At 54.0% G+C, this 19920-nt stretch overlaps 1 protein-coding gene across 10 annotated transcripts; it reads left to right on the forward strand.

The window, feature by feature from the left end:
- The first annotated feature begins 1754 nt into the window (after window positions 1-1754).
- LGALS9 (galectin 9) lies at window positions 1755-19720 on the forward strand. 10 transcript variants are annotated; one of them, XM_012532099.3, is made up of 11 exons: window positions 1757-1899; window positions 8186-8277; window positions 10933-11134; window positions 11943-12053; window positions 13524-13619; window positions 15228-15263; window positions 15801-15851; window positions 16499-16543; window positions 17011-17099; window positions 17197-17359; window positions 19248-19720. In XM_012532099.3, the coding sequence occupies exons 1-11, from the start codon at window positions 1861-1863 to the stop codon at window positions 19392-19394; spliced, it is 1071 nt and encodes a 356-aa protein (XP_012387553.2). In that variant the 5' UTR covers window positions 1757-1860; the 3' UTR covers window positions 19395-19720. The 10 variants fall into 10 exon arrangements, with proteins under 10 accessions (XP_033279304.1, XP_012387553.2, XP_004267201.2 ...); XM_004267153.4 differs by having other exon boundaries at window positions 16502-16543; XM_049702455.1 differs by lacking the exon at window positions 1757-1899 and adding an exon at window positions 7722-8039.
- The last annotated feature ends 200 nt before the right edge of the window (window positions 19721-19920 follow it).

Below are 19920 nucleotides of genomic sequence, written 5' to 3' on the forward strand. Positions count from 1 at the left end.
CTGCTGGTGAACATTTGTGTTTTTTCCAGTGCGGGGTTATGATGGGTAAAGCTGCTGTGCACACGTGCACATATTCTCACATCTCTTGGGTAAATATCTAGGAGCAGAAAAGCTGGGACACGGGAGGGATAGATGTTTGACTTTACTATGTACGATCCACTGTTTCCAACGCTGTAGTAGTTTACACTCCCACCTGCAATGAATGAGAGTTCCAGGTGCTCCCTATCCCAGTTAATGAGGAAACGGTCCCCATGTCCCTGGTGTCAAAGAGGATTGCAAAGAATTTCCCCTTCTTTTCCTCCTTTCTGCTCTAACTGTGCCATCTGTCCCTTAAATCCGGTCAAATTTCAGGCATCTAGTGGGGATGGAGGGTAGACGGAGGAGGCATGTGGCCTCAGTCTATGGGAACATCTCAAAGAAGTCAGTCTTTGCAAATTCTGGGGCACTCAGGCAAGCAAAAGAAGGGAGAGACGTGCAGACACGTGCACGGCCCCGGGGCACCTGCTACCCACGCGGTGCCTGTAGGACCCTTAGCTGATCATCCAGGCTTGACTGCGGGGCCCTGTCTCTAGCACATGGTGAGAACCTGCTTGACTTCAGCTAAGTATATTGTCACTATGTCTTTCCTCCCTGCCCCGCTCCCCGACCCAGCTGTTCCTGAATCTCTGTTTCAGTCAATCATTTCCTTTAATAAGGTGCTGGAGCCAATTAAAGACAGTTTATTCAATATATTGCCCCCACCTCCACGTCACTTGGAATGTTCTGTTATGTCCAAGACTTCTCCACTCCCCATTCTAAAGCTCAGAATCAAGGGAGAGAAGAGAAGGGAGAAATTCATAGAGAGGAGGGATCAGAAGCTCCCAGGGCATCATTATACACAAGGATAAGGTAACCCCGTTACGAAGTTTTCTATTTGCAAAACATTTCTTTCTACATGATTATGATTATTTTTTAAAGATTTATTTATTTGCTGCACTGTTTCTTAGTTGCGGTACACAGGATCTTTTAGTTGCAGCATGCAAACTCTTAGTTGTGGCATGCATGCAGGATCTAGTTCCCTGACCAGGGATTGAACCCAGGCCCCCTGCATTAGGAGCATAGAGTCTTACCCACTGGACCACCAGGGAAGTCCTGATTTTTTTTTCTTTTGCCGTGCCGGCGGCATGCAGGATCTTCATTCCCCAGCCAGGGATCAAACCCATGCCCCCTGCAGTGGAAGAGCAGAGTCCTAACCACTGGACCACCAGGGAAGTCCCTACGTGATTATGTTTTTATATGAGGAATAGAATTTTAAAGGGGAAGAATACCTTTTTGAGAACCTAAGTAGCCTCATATGGCTCAGGATACCACTAGTGAGCTGTGTGACCTTGGGCATGACCCTTAAGACTCTCTGAGCCTCAGTTTCTCTGTCTGGAAAATGGGTATAACCAGGCTTTCCCAGCTCCACCACCAACCCGTGCACAGGCAGCACCGTTGTCGTCTGGACACATGACACAGCCACACGCTCACGGATAGTGTCGTCTGGTAGCTCGCTGCAGTGTGAATGTGGTCAGGACCTCTGAGCCTACACGAACCTCTGTGAACTATGCGGTCATGGGTGGAGCGCAGAAGGAGAGTGGAGGGAAAGGGCACGGGATGAGGATCACCCACTTCCCTCTCCCAAGTATCATCCTCCACTCTCCTCCCTTGGCAACCTACCTTTCTCCCTTTCTCTAAACTCACTTCCTCTTGCTCCTGGCTCCTCCCCATTGAATAACCGCCAAATTGCTTTAGTTTCTATTTCTTTGTTAAGTCCTTCCCAGTGCAGAGGACTGCCCTGTCAGTGCGCAAAGTGGCAGCGGCCACGGAGACGGTGGAGAGATGGCCTTCGGCGGCGCCCAGCCTCCCTACCTGAGCCCAGTGAGTTCCGGGGCTGTGGGTAGCCTCAGCCAGGGGGAAACAGCTGTGGGGCTCTGAGGAAGCAGCTCTTGCAGGTGGAAGTGGGTGGCATCCCAAAGAGAACACCACAAGGGCAGAAATGCCAGCTGGGGCAACCCTGACACAACTTCCGCTCTGTACCCGTCTCCCTGGTGCCGTTCAGGGCTGGAGGGGGTGAGCATCACCGGGATTTGTGCGTCTGACAAATGCTTACTGAGCTCTCTCCGGGTGCCTCTCCTCTTCTAGGTGCTCAGTGGGGGAAAGAAGGGCCTAAGTAACAACTAGAAAAGTGATGGCTTTTTTTGCATGAAGGGAGAAGTAAACAGGGCTTCTGGGGAGATTAACAACCCAGCACGGCAGTGAAGGGCATTTACTTTGAAGATGGCTTCTCTGGGGTCAGCCATTTACTAGCTGGGTGACCTCAAGCAAGTTACTTTACCTCTCTGAGCCTCCGTTTCTGCATCTGTATAATGGGGATAATCCTTAAGTCACTGCCCAGGGCTGAGGTAAGGATTAAGTGAGGCAGCACGTCGAGAGAGCTTGAATGGTGTCTGGCCCACTGTGGGTGCTCTGGAAGTGTTTAGAATTGTTACGAGTCTGGGGGCAGCAGGGAAGGCCTCCCAAGGAGGTGTCTGCTCCCTGAGGGGTGAGTGAACAAGGTAGGGCAGGTCAAGGGTGTCTGAGAGGGACCATCTCTGGAGTTAGGGGGGAGCGGGGCTGCCCCAGCACTGTGGGGTGCAAAGGGCTGCCTTCTCTGCCTTTTTGCTTTCTCTGGGGAGCCCCTGTAGCAGGCGGCCTTTGTAAACCCTCGTCATCCCCATGTCATACATGGAAAACTGAGGCTCAGAGAGGTGGCGGCCATTTGTCAAATGTCCCCAGATGGTAAGTGGCCGAGGAGGGAGGTGACTTGATTACCCCCCGCACCCCGCCCCAGAGGAAGGAGGTGCCCCAGAGAGAGCACTGCGGGAGGACGTGGGCCCGCAGGAGGCAGCCCAGGCCCAGGAGGATTCTGTGGTCACTGTGTCCTGGGCCGGACCCTGCAGTAGGAGCCTCTCCCGGCCTCTGCTTCCCAAGAGGCCGGCAGGTGGGCTGACGGAGCCCTTCGTGGGGAGCGGGGGTGGGCGGAAATAGGTGCTGGGGAGCTGCTGGGGGGCAAACAGGCCAAGCCCGCCTCTGCAGGGGCCCCGGCATGGCCTGTTTGCTCTGGGCAGTGTCCAAGTGCCACTCCGTCCATCTCGTGAGGGCTCCCAGGGTGGGGCTGGAGGAAGCTGGGCCACCCGGTGGGTGCTTCCACCATGGCCTCGGGGTCAGAGCGTGTCACCTGGGCCTCTTGCTCCATCAGATGGGCGACTCGCAGTCCCTTCCAGGCCCTGACGTTTTATTATTCAGGTGACGTGTTTTTACTTTCTAACCCTTGGATTCAAAAGCCAAAGATTTCAAATCAGAAGGAAACTCCTTCTATGGCAGCAAAGAGTCAAAACAGGGCCTTGGAAGTCCAGGCCAGAAAGTGGCTGGGTGCAGGCCTCACAGGCACCAGGAGCACCGTCCAGCCCACGTGGCCACCCTCTCCCAGGCCAGCCATTGACCTGAGTACCTGGGACCTCACTTCCTCCAAAATGCAGTGGGAAGGTCCTCTGCCCTGCCTGTCTGCTGAGGAGGGCACGCCTCCAGGACCTGCCTCTGGAGCCCCCCCCATTCCTCGCCCACGCCCTGCCGGCCTCATCTGGCCCAGCCCCCAGAGGGCCAGGAGGGCAGCTGGTGTCACAGTCAGGACAGGACTCGCTGTTTGGTCCAGGGGAACACTCGGTGAGCCAGGAGCGAGGATGTTCTGGGCTTCATCGTGAGAAGCAGAGCGTGTGGTGGTTAAAAGCATGTGTGGCTTTGGGCAAGTTATGCAACCTTCCTGTGCCTGTCTCCTCATCTGTAAACGTGGCACTAATAATGACCAGGGCTGTTGTGAGGATAACAAGATAACACAGACGGGGAAGGTTGGCCACCAGAAGGGCGGCAGTCCCTTTGGCTAAAAGCTGCCCCCTCTGGGTGAGCCCCCTGTGCCAGCTGTGGTTGGGTGGCCTCTGTGACACTGGGCCTCCAGAAGGGGGCTGCCCACCCTCTGGCCTGTAGGGCCTGACTCTGCTTTCCGGACCGGATAGGAAGAGGAGGAAAAAATCCCCAGCCTCCAGGCACAGCCCAGAGCTGAGAGCAAGTTCTGACCCAGCAGAAAGATTAAGTCATCCTCATGCAGACAGCTGCTATCGTCAAGGCCTTCCAGCCAAGGGCTTTCCACTCAGCCTTTCACCTAATCCTCTGAAGCACACTGCCAGGCTGGCAATGCTATTGTCTCACTGTTCCGGAGAGGGAATTGGGGTGCAGGCAGGTCAAGTGATTTGTTCAACATCAGAGCTGCCAGCACAGGGAGCTGGAAGGCGAGCCCAAGCTGTGGGACCATAAATCCAGCATAAAAATCCATCCTCCTAAGTCATACAAAGCAAAAGCATGTGCTGCTGTTTCCTGCTGAGGTCACACGCACACACACACACACGCATACACGCACACACACACACACACACGCACACACACGCGCATACACGCACACACACACGCACACGCACACACACACATACACGCACACACACACACATACACGCACGGAGGGGTCCTTGGCCAGCCAGGCTTAAAACAATACAAATTCATTCTCTTACGGTTCTGGAGGTCAGAACTCTAAAATCCAAGTGTCAGCAAGGCTATTTCCTTTTGGAGGCTTCAGGGGAGAATGTTTCCTTTTTATTTTTTTTTCTGCAACTGTTGAATCTCAAATGTTTTCATCTTTTTTTTTTTCTTTTTAAGTGGTTGTTCCATTTTATTTTTAATTTTTAATTTTTTTGGCTGCATTGGGTCTTTGTTGCTGCGCGTGGGCTTTCTCTAGTTGCTGTGAGCCAGGGGCTACTTTTCATTGCGGTGCATAGGCTTCTCGGCGCACGGGCTTCTCTCTGCGGTGGTTTCTCTTGTTGTGGAGCACAGGCCCTAGAGCACGCAGGCTTTAGTAGTTGTGGCATGTGGGCTCAGTAGTTGCGGCGCACGGGCTTAGTTGCTCCGCAGCATGTGGGATCTTCCCGGACCAGGGCTCGAACCCGTGTCCCCTGCATTGGCAGGCGGATTCTTAGCCACTGTGCCACCACGGAAGTCCGAGAATGTTTCCTTGCCTTTTCCAGCTTCCAGAGGCTGCCTGCTTGCGTTGGCTTGTGGCCCCTTCCTCCTCCTTTAAAGCCAGCAGCTTCTTGCTTCTGTTGTCACATCTCCTACTACCAATTCTCCTCTTCTGCCTCCCTCTTTGAGGACCCTGTGACTACACTGGGCCCACCTGGATAATCCAGGATAACCTCTACATCTCAAGATCCTCAACCTAATTACATATGCAAAATCCCTTTTGCCGTGTAGAGCAACATATTCACAACTTCCAGGGATTAGAATGTAGACATTTTTGATGGGACAGAGGGGAGGGCAGTAATCATTTAGTCTACCATACCCTCCTTGGAGTCAACCAATGTTAGCAGTTTCTTTGAATCCTTCCAGAAATGTTTTATTCATGGTAAGTAAATATATGTATATAGCCTCCCCAACCCATTTTTTAAATAATACACGTGGCATCGTTCTGTATCAGTTCTCAAAGAGTCCCCTTCTTCCTCTTCTCTTCGTGTTCGGCCTCCACAGAAGCCACTGTATGGAAATACCGTAATTAATTTCACCATTTTCTTCTTGGTGGACTTTTGGACTCTCCGATGTTGTGCAATTATAACGTGGCAGTGAATAATCTTGCCTTTAGGATTATACTCGGTTTGAAGCAATCTTGTGTTTCAGAATTTGAGGTCACCATTTAAGACAATAAAATCTCACAAAGCTTTTCTTGGGGGAAATCCTTCCTTAAGATTAACCTGTACTGCCCGCCCCCATTATCCACACATGGCTTCCTCCCTTCTGCCTCCTTCTGTGCTCTGATGACCCCATCCCAACACACTCTGCTTTCAGTTCTTTATACCTTAGTGTGAATATGCTTAAGGGAAGGGCCCATACTTGCCAGGAGTATGCATTTTAAGCCCTGTCTGTCACGATGGTGTGAAAGGCTCTTAAGAGAACTTCAGGCTTCAACAAACAAATGAGGGGATGCTTTTTCCAGGAAGTACGGCATGCTGGTCTGTAACTGTGTCAGGCTGATTCTACTTCTTCAAAATCACTGGCATGGACAGAGACAACAGAAAGAACCCAGAGATGTAGAGAAGCCATGATTTGCTTAAGGTCACCAAAGTATTTAATGGCAGAGTTCAGACCTAACCTGGGGTGCCACAAGAGACACCTTTCCCAAAGGTCCATGGAGAGCAGAGTCTGTCTGAATGGGATCCTGGTGTTACAGGTTATCTCCCAGGGCAAGCTGTGCACATGAGTTAGGAGGGGTTTCTCTGGATCCTGAGTGGTTGTACAACTCAAGGACATAGGCTAGGACTGAACTGGGCTGGTGGGTGTTTTTTGTTTGCCTGCACAGTGTTTATTTTAACTCGTTGCTAAAGCAAATTTAGAGAGAATAGTATCATAAACAACACATACCCGTCATTCAGTTTCAACTCATGACCTATCTTGCTTCATCTCTACCCAACCCTACTTCCCTTTCCACTTCTGGATTATTTTGAAGCAAATCTAGATATATCATTTCATTGCAAATATGTCATTATATGTCTCTATAACAAAGGAATTCTTCTACAATCCTTTTTAAAGGATTTTTCCCCCAGAAATTAGAAAGTTTTACAGAAAAAAATTCCAGATTTTGGTCTCCTAAAGACTTGGAAGCTCTGCCAACACTGGACCTGGATGGTAATCACTGGTTACAGCTGAGTGGACACTGCCTCTTTAGATAAGGAAGATGATGTCTACTTTGCCTCAGTCCCTACCACTCCCTATTGTACCCTACCTGGCCAGCTCACCTATATACATAACCTGCCTGGCTCCTGTACACATTTAATTTTTTTTAACATCTTTATTGGAGTATAATTACCTTACAATGGTGTGTTAGTTTCTGCTTTATAACAAAGTGAATCAGTTATACATATGTCCCCATATCTCTTCCCACACATTTAATTTTTGTAAGGAATTCACTTGAAGGAGAAGGTAGAAAAGACTTGAACAACTTGAAAAATGTGAAAATTGACTAGGAGATAGAACTGTGTTTAAGGCAGTTTGTAGAACCACATTAGATAAAAGGCATTCAGGAAGGAAGCTTTGAAAGTTGAGACATAAGCAATTTAGGAATTTTGATTAGAGAGACCAAGGTGGAAGGAAGCAGAGGGGCAGTAGAGAGATAACCTACTATGTACCAGTCTCTTCCACAGACTTTTTGTCACTCAATCATCAATCTCACTCAGAAGGTGGGATTTACCTCTATTTCACAGATGAGGAAATTGAGGCAAAGAGAAGTTAAATAAACTTCCCAAGGCCGCTAAGTTAACAAGGAGCTAAATTAGGGTTTAAATCTGGAGTATGCCTGGTTCTAAAATGAGGCAGCCCTCACAGTAACCATGGATCCTTTATAGAGGCTCAGGAAAGAGAATGTGACAAAGTCATGGGGCCCAGGAGGGGTGGAGATGTCACATTAGGATTTTGGAGGATGCCAAGGGCCTGGGGGAAGGAATGGGAGCCCAGGAGCAGGAATAGAAGAGGGGGCTGCCCCGTGGTTGCAGAGAGCACCCGGGAAGAGGCACTTTCTGAGGCGGTGGAGGGCAAAGGTCACGGTCACCACTGTTCTCAGGGTGGGATGGGCAGGAGAGGGGAGGATGCCTTCTTCTTGGCCTGTTCAGGTGAGCAGAAGGTCTATCCTCGAGAACAGGTTGGTGGGTCTCTTTGGTCCCTTGGGCCCCCTGAGTCCCCAGTCAGGGGACTTTGCTAGGAACCTGGCCTGGGGTCCAGCAGCCCCCTCCTCACTCCCCTGGTTCCCTCCCATCTCAGGGCTGTGCACGTGCCACTTCTTCCTCTTAGCAGCTGTCACGCTGTCCCTGTCACATCCTCCCAGAGCCGGAGGGATCTCCTTCTTACAACCTCAGAACGTCTGTGTAACTTCCTCGCTGCAAGCCTGGAAGGTCCGTGGACCAGAGCCTCAATCTGTCCTGCTCACAGCTGCACCTGGCCCCTAGCCCAGGGCCCGACACCCAGGCCAGCCCCCAGCAAGTGCTGAAGGGGATGGAGAGAAGCAGGCCGGCCCGCTGACCACTGTCTCCTCCCGCAGGTCGTCCCCTTCACTGGGGTAATCCAAGGGGGTCTCCAGGACGGACTTCAGATCACCATCAATGGGACCGTTATATATTCCAACGGAAACAGGTACCTGGAATTGTTGTTTCTCGCAGCCTTGCCCCTGAGCGAACCAGGGCGCTCTCAGCTCAGGTTGGTCCACCCAGCATCCTCCGAGCTGCCCGCACCTGGCTCAGGGGATGAGCGGGGCCCGGCCCCTGCCAACAGTGCACGGCACTCCTGCCATCTGCCAGTAGCGCCCAGGGCACCATTAACCAGACTCCCCAAAGACGGGGGAGGGGCCCATGAGAGCTCCCAGTCTAAGGAGGGAAGCAGCCCAGCCCAGAGGCATAGCATTTTATGCTATGACCCAGAGTTGCAAAAGCATCACCTTCCTTCATTTCCTATAGCTGCCCTCATCTACTTCGGAACCCTCACTTGGTCTGACGTGGAAATAGTTAAACTTGCCATCAAAGTTGTAATTTGGTCTCTTTCAGTTTCAAGCTCTTTTCTGGAAAATGCTAAGTCAATTCAAAAAATAAATATCTTAGCACTGTTTCCAGCGCTCCTCCTAGCTCCAAGGGGGCTTCCCAAGCGAAGAGCTCGCACGTATTCTCAGAGGCAGGAGGGTCCTCGGATGCTCACGCAGCCCTGGCTGACCTCTGCTGAGGTCCGGGTGGCTCGGGGGCCTGGGACCCGTGCCCAGTTTCGGTGGGGTCCACGTGGGCTGCACCCTGAGGTCCACAGTGCCCACGGAGGCCCCTCTGGACACGTGGCCCTCTCTCAGCAGCCTCTCTGTCCCAATCCCAGCTGGCTTCTGCCCCTACTTTTCCTCTCATCACTTTGTGTGGGGCCTGGGGACCTCCTGGATCCTTTCAGGCCCCTCCCAGGCCCAGCCCTACCCCTGCATCTAGATTCTAGATGACTTCCTCTGCCATTGTTTCCCCTCCAGGTGGACATGGCCACACTGACCATGGGACTTTGAGAGCCCTGAGTGCCCCCAGGGGACTCGGAGGGAAGTGAGGCACCCAGATCCCCCAAAACTCTGCCAGCATGGGAGTCCCAGACCTCGACTCTGAACTTCCATTGCTTTCTCTCTCCCCCTTCCTCTGCCTACCCTTTCTCCCAACGCAGGAGGGCTTTCTACTCCCACCCTGTCTAATAGAATCTCTCCCTACCTCCGAGGGTCCCCCTTGTGATGGGAGCTTTTGCTCTCTCCCTTCCCTGGGGCAGGAATTTTCAAAGGAACACAGGAATGAAGCTGGAGGACCGCAAAGGGAAAACTACACCCAGAGATATTTCAGAAACACTATTCTCCACTTTAAGAGGAATAGGGACTTAGATTTTCTCATTCCAGAGTCACTTGGAGTTTCCTTTCCCTTTGGTATTCCCCAGAGGGAGGGCGGTTGGGCTCAGGGCCAGGCCAGTTTCCCGCAGGCCCCGCTGGCTGAGGGTTCACAGAGTGCTCCGGTGTTGAGGACGGCATCCAGGACACAACCCCCGTAACCGAGAAGGAGAACGGGCTCTGGGGACTTCCCTGGCGGTCCAGTGGTCAGAACTCCATGCTTCCACTGCAGGGGGCACAGGCTTGATCCCTGGTTGGGGAACTAAGATGCTGCAAGCTGTGCGGCCAAAAAAAAAAAAGTGGAGGGGCTATGCAGGTAGGGGCTCTGTCCATCGAGGGCCACCCTTGGGTGCAGGGCAGCGCCTGGCTCTGTGGGGCATGACGTGAGAGCGAGGCGTGCTCTCTGACTGCTGTGTGTCTGTTGGGGAGACCAAAGTGACCCCGAGAGGCAGGCTGCGAACCACACTGGGGCTGAGTTCAGGGAAGGCGGTTAGAGACAGGCTCCTCGCTGGAGACCCTCAGAACCTCAGACTGGAACTTGGTTTGGGGACACGAGTGAGCTCCGTCTGGGAAGAGGCAGAACAAACATTTATCGCGCCCACTTTGTGAGCCAGGTCCCTCGGAAGATTCTTTCATTTCAGTCCTCACCTTAGAGTCAAGGCTGTACCCGAAGGAAGCCGGGACGGTGAGGGGCTTCCTCCGAGGAGAGATGGGAACAAAGAGTTGCTTGCTTGGGGATTTCCCCTGGCCGCCTTGTTAACCATCCTCGAAGGAAGGCAGTCACCCCCTTTCCAGGGTGAGGCAGCTTGAGGGTAGCGAGGTACGGGTTCATTGCCAATGACAAACAGTGAAGAGCTGGGGTCTGGGTCCGGGCCTGCTGACCTCACTCAGGTCAGGTGGACACACGCTAACATCTACAGGGGGCAGACGCGCACACTGAGGTACCCACGCCCGGAGAGCTAGTGTTTATTTTATGCCTCCCCTTTAGGCACCGTCTCTGTAGGCGTCCCATCAATGTCACGTGCTCTTCCCATCTGTCCTCTTCTCTCTCAACTGAGCAGACGTGGGCTGGCCTCCAATGAGCGACCGCTTGGTGCAAAAGGTTCTCACTCCTAGGCACATTTCTCGACTTCCAACTTGGATACATTTCTTTACCCATTTTCTACTTATTTTTAGAAAATCACACTGTAAGGGCAAAATGTGGTAACTGCACAAAAACATACTAAGTGCAAATCAGGTGAGCAAAAGGATGGCAACCACTAAGGATGGGTACAAACCAGCCACGCAGGTTGTAGGCAGGATCCCAGATAGATGTCAGTCAAAGGCGTGAGACCCTCCTGTTCCCACCCTTGGCAGTAAACCAGGATACCGAGAGCACTGTCTGATTTCCCTTGGCCTAGGTTTGCTGTGAACTTTCAGACCGGCCACAATGACAATGACATTGCCTTGCACTTCAACCCTCGGTTTGAAGAAGGCGGATATGTGGTCTGCAACACGAAGCAGAAAGGAAGCTGGGGGGCTGAGGAAAGGAAGATGCAAATGCCCTTCCAGAGGGGGTGTCCCTTTGAGCTCTGCTTCCTGGTACAGAGCTCGGAGTTCAAGGTGAGCAGGAACTCTCCTCTCTTCCCTTCAGCTGCCTGTCCCCCAGCCTTATCAGGCGCAGTGAATACCATTTAAATAGTCACGTGAGCAACACCTTTGTTGCTTGTAAGGATGCAGTCTCCTTAGGCACCTTCACCTGCATCTACATATGCACCTGTTGCTTCTTTTACTACAGAAATAAGCACTAGATAGGTCACCATGGTGCTTTTTGGCCTCCTGGGTCTTTAAAGTCCAAATTATTTCCGTTCCTCTGCCCTTCTTCCACTCCAGGTCCCTGGTAACATTTGTTTTTGTTACATTGTTGCAGCCTTTATCCAGGTGTTATTAATGGCTTAGTTTTGCAGGGCATTGCAAACTGCTTTTGCAAGCAGCGCAGTGTCTCTGGGCTTGGGGAGACAGCAGAAGGGGTGAGTACATCTGTGTCTATGCCTCTCTGTGTGAACATGGATGTTCCCAACCCCTCAACATGCAACCTGACGTCACCTCTCCTCTGCTCCCCAGGAACATTTGTATGCATATTTCAGTAACACCCCAGGTGACCTAAGATTAGAAAGACAAACCTACTGCAATAAGCAAACAACCATAAGAACTAAAAAGCCAACAACCAGAGCCACGTAGGGATTGTGTTTGGGTCACAAGCATGTTCCTGTAACTGGCGCAGCTCTGAAGGCTGATGCCCCCGACCTACAGGGGATGGATGTGAAAACTAGACACAGGTCTAAACTTCTAGAAGCAGGGGTCCCAGAAGCTTGGGTGAGTTCCCACCTGGCCAGGGACCCCCTCCTGGAACATGCACTCATCTCGGCAGGTGATGGTGAACAAGAACCTCTTCATGCAGTACGCACACCGCGTGCCCTTCCACCGCGTCAACACCATCTGCGTCACGGGCGCCGTGCAGCTGTCCTACATCAGCTTTCAGGTCAGACTGTCCACCCGGCACCCGCCCCCAGGAGCTGGGTGCAGGGCCCGGTCCACTGTGCCCAGGCCCTGCTGCGTGGGCCCCAAAGTGCCAGCCAGTCTCCTTTTCAGGTGGCTCTGGGGACACACCTGTGGCTCCCCCGTCCTGTCCTTCTTGTGTCGCTGTCTCTGTCTGGGACACCTGCTTCAGTCTCCCGGGCTCCTAGGCCACTCATCTCTGTCATTCCCACCCTCGTTAGGAGGCTGTGTGGTTCTAGAAAGACCCGAGGCTTGGGAATCAAACTGAATCCAGCTCAAATCACCAGCTCTGCCATTCTCATGGGCTGGGGGATCTTAGACAAGTGACTTCGCCTCTCCCAGCCTCAGTTTCCTCACCTGTGGAAGGAGCAGGGTCTCTGCCACCCCATAGGTCCTTGTGTGAGTTCAATGAGGCGATACACATCAGAGGTCACAGAACAGCCTGCGTGGGCCACACTTGGGTCTATTTGACCCTCTCTGTCCTTTAAAATTTTTGAATGTGTTACCAGCATCTAAAAGGTCAGTAGAAGCTTTTTGTTTTGTTTTGTTTTAATTAATTAATTTATTTACTTATTTATGGCTGCGTTGGGTCTTTGTTGCTGCACGTGGGCCTTCTCTAATTGCATTGAGCGGGGCTCTAGGCGCGCGGGCTTCAGTAGTTGTGGAACGTGGGCTTCAGTAGTTGTGGCACATGGGCTCTAGAGCGCAGGCTCAGTAGTTGTGGCGCATGGGCTTGGTTGCTCCGCGGCATGTGGGATCTTCCCGGACCAGGGCTCGAACCCCTGTCCCCTGCATTGGCAGGCGGATTCTCAACCACTGCACCACCAGCGAGGTCTCTCAGCAGAAGTTTTGCAAGGTGAAAAAGTTCTGGAGCTGGATGGCGGTGACGGTTGCCCAGCTATAGGAGTCGACTTAATGTCACTGAACTGTACACTTAAAAATAGTTAAGATGGTCAATTTTATGTGCATTTCACCGCAGTTTAGAAAAAAAAAAAAAAAAAGGTCAGGCGATAGCACATGGTCATCTGGATTTCTGGTTTTTTGTGAAAACTGGAAAGATTGGGGAATGCTGGGCCCACATTCTGCAGGGCCCCAGGCCGCTGGTTGGGAGCTGTCAGCACCACTTTGGTATTTGAGTGTGTTCCCTGAGATGCGAAGGCACACAGCAGGCCCCTGACAGATATGAGGCCCTTTCTCTTTGGTCCTCATCTCTCATATTCCTTCCCTCCCTAACTCCCCCTGTGGGGCTGGGGAGAGAGGAGAGAGAGACGGAGGTGGAGAGAGAGACAGCCAGCCTGCCATCACTCCCTGGAGCGTAACCTTCCCTCTGCCCGTCCTGGACACCCCCACTCCGCCTGCTTGCCTGTCTGTCTCCCTCTTGCCTGTGGCCCCTGCTTTTCCCCTCTTCCGTTAGTGCTTCTCTTCAGCCCATGGCACCTTTATGTTTTAACAGAACACCGGCGCAGCTCTCATCCCGCCCGCCTTCTCCACGGTGCAGTTCTCCCAGGCTGCCTGTTTCCCACACAAGCCCAAGGGGCGCAAACCGAAAGTGAGTTCAGTGGAGGCCTGGGGAGGCTGAGCTGTCAGCAGGAAGGACAGAGCACTCGAGACGCTGGTCCAGCCAGCACGCCAGCCAGGGTCTCCAGGGCCTGTCATGCCCAAAGGCTCCCTGCCTCCATCCACAGCCCCGGGCCCAGAGCTGGGGACCTGGGAGCTGTCCTTGGCTCTTCCTTTCTCTCCTTATCTCTCCAGGGCACCAGTACCTCTCTTCCCAAAGCCACTGCCTTGGTCCAGGCCATCTGCCCCCTCAACACTCCGACCACGGCCTGCTTCCCCACGCCCCACTCACCCACCACAGTGACCTTCCTATGCACAAATCTGATCACGTCCTCCCCTTGCTTTAAAGTCCTAAAGGCCCCAAGTCCCTCTAGATAAAGTCCAGATAGCAGGACCTGCAGAATCCTCCCCAATCTTGCCCCAGCCTCCCTCCCGGCTTCATCCCTCACCCGGGAAGCTCACGCAGCCTCCACTGCTCACTTGGGGCTCTCTCAGGCCACCGTGCTTTCTGCACATGCTGTCCCAGTGCTGAAAGCACCCTTTGCCACCCACATCCAGCCTCTCCCAAATGGCCCTTCACAGCTCTCCTTAAGTGTCACTCCGCTGGAGCACCGTCCCCGGAGCAGCTCGCTGGATGCCCTCCTGAGTCACCACAGACTTGGGATATCTCTGTGCTATTCCAGCCGCCACGTCCTGCTATCATTGTGCCTATGTGTGTCTCCTCCCCACTCTCCTCCCTCCTTCCCTACACCCACCAGGCCCTTTGTGGGCTGGGACTGTAGCTGGTTCATTTGTGGATCCTTAGCATTTTGCACAGTGCCCGGCATGCAGTAGGGACTCGGTTAGTGAATGTGGAATAGGTTTGCGAGAGGAACAGTCTGCCGGGTGAAGGCTGGGGCCCGGACAGGAAGGGGAGCAGGCCTGGCCCTTTCTTTGGCCACTTGAGCAGCGGACACTGGGAGGAAGGCCGTCTCTCTACCCAGCCTCCCCGGGCCCAGCACGGCGCAGCTGGGGCGCCTGCCTTCTGCCATGCGGACGCAGGACTGGTGGGGCCGCAGGCAGCCTTTGCAGGGCAGCCCGACTTTGGCCCTGGCCTGGGGAGGACAGGGTGTGGTGGATACAATCAGCAGAACTGGGTACCATCTGGATTTTCTCTCTTGTTACCTGGGTGAGCTCGGGCAAGTTGCCTAAGCTTTCGGAGACTAGTTGCCTCACCGGCGAAATAGGAGGCAAGGATGCCTCCCTCGTTGTAAAGTCTTGAAGCCAGAGCCTGGCACACAGCAGGCCTTCAGCCAATGTAAGTTTTCACCTTATGGGTGAAATGTGGCACCGGGAGTAACGGCTTGGCCTCCCGGAGCTAAATGGTCTGCATCAGACACACCCTCCTCTCCTTCTGAAGGAGCCAATGGGAATGTTCCCCCTCTCCACCCACCCTGCATAACCACAGTGTACCCGGGACGCTGGGTGAGAATCTGGGCTCCCAGAAGGCTCAGGAGGGAGGCCGCGTGTGGGGAGGCATTTCTTACCACAGCTTCTGCCGCCGTGTTACTCTCGTGTGGCACCAGTGTTAACCACCACTGTGGTTTCTCATCCCCTTCAGCCTCCAAGGATCTGGACGGCCGGCTCGGCTCCCATCGTAAGTGTCTTGCTCTCTCTACGGAATCTCTTCACTTCGGCTTTTCCTGTGGGTTAAAAGGAGGAGGCGGAGTCAAGCGTGGAGCCTCTCCCATTGGAGGGAAGGGCCGCCAAGGCCAGACCCTTGGGCCATCTGCCCGGCTGGGGTGATGGTGGGAGGGAGTTCGGGGTGCGGGGAGGGGTGGCTGGCCCTGATGAATCGGGAAGGAGCCCCAGTGGCCGCTGGTTTGCTCAAGGCCCTACCACTCTGTGGGCAGCCACAGGACACCAAGGCCCCACGTTCACTTCTTCCTTCTGCAAAGCGAGGCTGTGCTAGAGAGATTGCCCTGAGAAAGATGCAGGCCGCAGGCCATGTTTCTTCTCCAGAGAAGAAACACCTCTACCTGCCAATTTTAGGGCGTCTGGTCAGGCTGATGGGGCTGGTTACAAGCTCAAGATGACCTCACCTAAGAGGAGTGTGTTAGGTGGTGCCCTCCGGTGGCAGGTGGCAGTCTTCACACCGGTGAGAGCCGGTTATAATGGGGCTTCTTTCTTCCAGACTAAGACCGTCATCCACACCGTGCAGAGCACCCCTGGACAGATGTTCCCTGTAAGTCTGAACGCTCTGGTCAGCTCACAGCCCCACCACGTGCCCCTTTCCCAAGGAGTGAATTCTCTAGGCCCAGAGTCAGGAAGAAAGCAGTTTAGCAAGGAAGATGGGGACAGTTGGGGCTGGGCCCTCTGCTTAGGAGAAACGCACGTAAAACTCTCCTTGGGACAGTAGAGATTCTGGATCAGGCTGGATTTACCCAACGACCCAAGAAATAGGACCCTAGGGACCAACAGGAAAACGGGTCCTTCTGTCCCTGAGAGGGGAGTGCAGTGGTCCCCGTATCTGGATATGAGACCCTCCATCCTGAGGACAAGCCCCCAGGATGTCACTGCTGATCACAGGTTTAGGCTGCTTCTCCTCCTCCTGTGCCAGTGCAGAGCACACGGGGGGCCTGGAGTCAGTGGGGCTGCCCTTGGAGGGGTTGAGGGGCAGGTGACCATGATGGGATCCAGGAACACAGCAGGAGTCCCGCCAAGGCTGACATGGGAAGGAAGGTGACTGGGAGAATCCAACGCCTGAAGCCTCACGACCTCAGTCTCCCATTGGAGCATCGCCTCTAGAACGTGCCAGGGCGTGTGTGTGTGTGTGCGTGCGCGTGTGCGTGTGCGCACACTCCCGTACTGAATTTCCCGATCTCTTTTCAGCAGAATCCCATGATCCCACCCATGGCATATCCCAACCCAACCTATGTAAGTGGTTTCTCTGGGAGGGGTGGAGTTCTGGTTTGTGTTGTGCAGGTTTGGGGTAGGGGAAGAGGGGAGGGCAGCTTACAAAATGAAAAGCAGTCCCTTAGTAAACTGAAGTTCTGGAAACTTCCAGGTAACTTAGAAGACTTAGGAAAGGGGCTTTCACCTTGAAAATCGTCCCTTCACCATGAGCATATTACACGGTCTTCCCTTCTCAGCCCAAGCAACCTTTGTGTCCAACCAAAGCTCTTTTCATGACAGTAAATGCCCGTTAATTTGAGGAATGCTGGGAAGTTTTCCTTTGCCATTTACTGAGCCAAGTAAAGATACCATGGAGTTCTTTCTTGAAGATACAGGCACAGTTAAGTTGTCGACTGACAGTCCAAATGCACAGAAGTTGTCATGAAGTTTCTCTTGCAGCGGCGGCTGCTCTGGCCGCTGCCGTCTGACCTGCCCCCTCCTCCCCACAGCCGATACCTTTCTTCACCTCTATCCCCGGTGGGCTGTACCCCTCCAAGAGCATCATGGTGTCGGGTACCGTCCTGCCCAGTGCTCAGAGGTAAGCCAGGGTTCCTGGGGAGAAGAGACAGCCCAAGGTCTTTCGGGCCATTCCCCCGGCTCGGGGCAGAGAGTCCATGGGAGCGGCCCATCCCCAGGTTCTACATCAACCTGTGTTCCGGGAGAGACATCGCCTTCCACCTGAACCCCCGCTTCGACGAGAATGCCGTGGTCCGCAACACGCAAATCAACAGCTGCTGGGGGTCTGAGGAGCGAAGCCTGCCCCGACAGATGCCCTTCTTCCGAGGCCAGAGCTTCTCGGTGAGATGCTGCAGCCCCGAGCTGGGAGGGGCTCTCGAGGGGCAGTGGAGTAGCGGGTGGAGGTCATCTGGGGGCACCTTGATCGAGACAAGAGCTGACGCCTCTGGGGTGAGGATGGGGCCCAGAAGAGGGGAAAGTGTTCCCCAAATTACTGCTACTATCATTTTACTGTCACTGTCCCACATAAGGCAGGTGGCAGATGAGACTAACTGACACGAGCAGGTTACTTGCTAAGGTCACACAGCCAATCAGTGCCAAATCGAACTCAAGAATGAGGTGTCATCCATTCACTCACTCACTCATTCATGAATGAGGTGTCATCCATTCACTCACTCACTCATTCATGAATGAGGTGTCATCCATTCCCTCACTCACTCATTCATGAATTAGGTGTCATCCATTCACTCACTCACTCACTCATTCATTCAACAGTCATTTATCAGCTATTTCATCCAGGCCCACTTTGAGAAGCAAGTACCCCAGGTACTGGGGGGCAATGAGGAAACAGTCCAGGTCCTGCCCCCATGGAGTTTACAATCAAGGTCGGGGAGGAACAAGGAAACAAATGTACGGACAGATCGCTGCAGAATAGCAACGGGTACTACGTGGAGGGCAAAGTAGAATAAGAAATAAGTGAGCCCTGGGCAGGGGCCATGCTTCCTTAGGTGGGGGCAGACCTTGGAGGAGGCCCCAGCGCAGGCGGGACCTCAGTGGTAGGAGGAGCCCATCTTGCAAAAAATCTAAGGGGCAGCAGAGGGAGCTGATATTATCACCGAGGCAGAGGGTCATGGTCGTGGCCTGTCTAGGAAGCAGGAGGCCCCGGGGCTTCTGGGAGATCGAGGATGGGGAGGTGGTGGGTGGCACTGCTGGCGGCCCGGACGACACAGAGCTGGGTTCTCGGCCCTGACTACGGACTCAAATCACCTGAGAACTTGAAAAAGAAAAAGCAATGCCTGGTCCCACCCCAGGACCACGAGAGGGTGAGCCTGGACACCCGTATTTTTAAATATGCCCTAATACTCCTCACCCAGGCTTGAAAATGACCGATGTAGGGCCTTGTGGGTCATGGATTGTGAATTTTAGCCCAGGGTGTTGGTGTGTTTCAAGCCAGAGAGCAATATACTTTGATAGCTATGTGACCTTGAGCAAGTGTCTTAACAGCTCTGTGCCTCTGTTCCCTTATCTAAAATATGGGACTGCTAGTAACAGTGATCTCACAGAGATGGAAGAAGGAAATGAAATCGAGTCTGTGACACGGTTAGGACAGTGCCCGGTGCGCAGTGACTCTGCTGCTGCTGTTAGCTATGTGATGGGGACGATGGTATTCTAACAGCTGTGCTGCCACCGCCTCTGGGAGAATGTCGGGGTGGAAGAGACAAGTTAGGAGGCTGCCGCAGCAGGAGTGCAGACGCCCAGCACTCCTGTGTGCCGGGTCCTAGGGGCATGGATGACACAGGCCAGCATTTGTGTCCCTAGAGGCTCAGGGTCCAGCCAGAGGGTAAGGATAGGGGTGCGGGACACAGCCTGAGGGCGGCGCCTGACTCAGCTAGGAGGGGCTCAGGAGTTGGGGAAAGGCCGGGAAGGCTGGCTGCAGGAGGGCGAGTCCTGGAGGGGGAGTAGCAGTGATCCACGTGGACGAGGTGTGCAGAGCGGGGAGCCCAGGGGGACGGGTATTCTGGGGGGAGGAAGAGAATATGTAGAAGCACAGGGAAGGAGAGCACGAGGCGTGTTCGGGGAAGAGCGAATCCTTCGGTGTGGCTCGAATGGAGGTGTACGTCTCGCTTAACTAACGTCTGGGGAAGGTGGGAAGGAGGGAGGCAGACGTGAGGCTGCCTTTGGCTTTGAGGACAGTCCAGGCGGGGTACAGATGCCGGGGCCTCTCGTCCAGGTGTGGATCATGTGTGAAGGCGCCTGCCTCAAGTTGGCCGTGGACGGCCAGCACCTGTGTGAATACTACCACCGCCTGAAGAACCTGCCCGCCATCAACAGCCTGGAGGTGGGGGGCGACATCCAGCTGACCCACGTGCAGACATAGGCCAGCCCTGCCCTGGGCTGCCGTCTGGCTCTGCTCATCACCCCCGCCCTCCCCGGATCCTGAGCTCTGCTGGAGAGACCACGTCCTTGGCTGGCTCTGCTTCTGGCCAGGTCCACCTCGTCCGACGCCGCTAGCTGTCACTCACGCAGGAGGCTGTATCCTCGGCCCCTCCCCTTCCTCCAATCTTTAACCTCTCCTCCTCCCGGAAAGCTACCCTGATGACACCCCACTGGTCCCCACCAACGGACAGGAGCCTTCTCAGCAGGGGGCTCTCCCCTTTCCCAGTGTCCTTCGAATAAAGAAAGAAAGAACAATGCTTGTCGGCACGTGTGCCTGGGATGGCCATGGTTTGGTAACTGAGTTTGGAGACCTTCTGGAGTCTCTGGAATCGGGGAGGTCCAGGCTGAGGGAAGAGGGGGAAGAGAGCACGGGCTCACTTGGATCAGCGGGTGGTTCCTGACCTCCAGGCCTGCTCCCAGCGGGTCCTCCACAAACCCCACATGGGTGTGAGCGAAAGCTCAGGCCT

The sequence above is a fragment of the Orcinus orca genome, chromosome 19, assembly GCF_937001465.1.
Source record: "Orcinus orca chromosome 19, mOrcOrc1.1, whole genome shotgun sequence".
NCBI lineage: Eukaryota > Metazoa > Chordata > Mammalia > Artiodactyla > Delphinidae > Orcinus > Orcinus orca.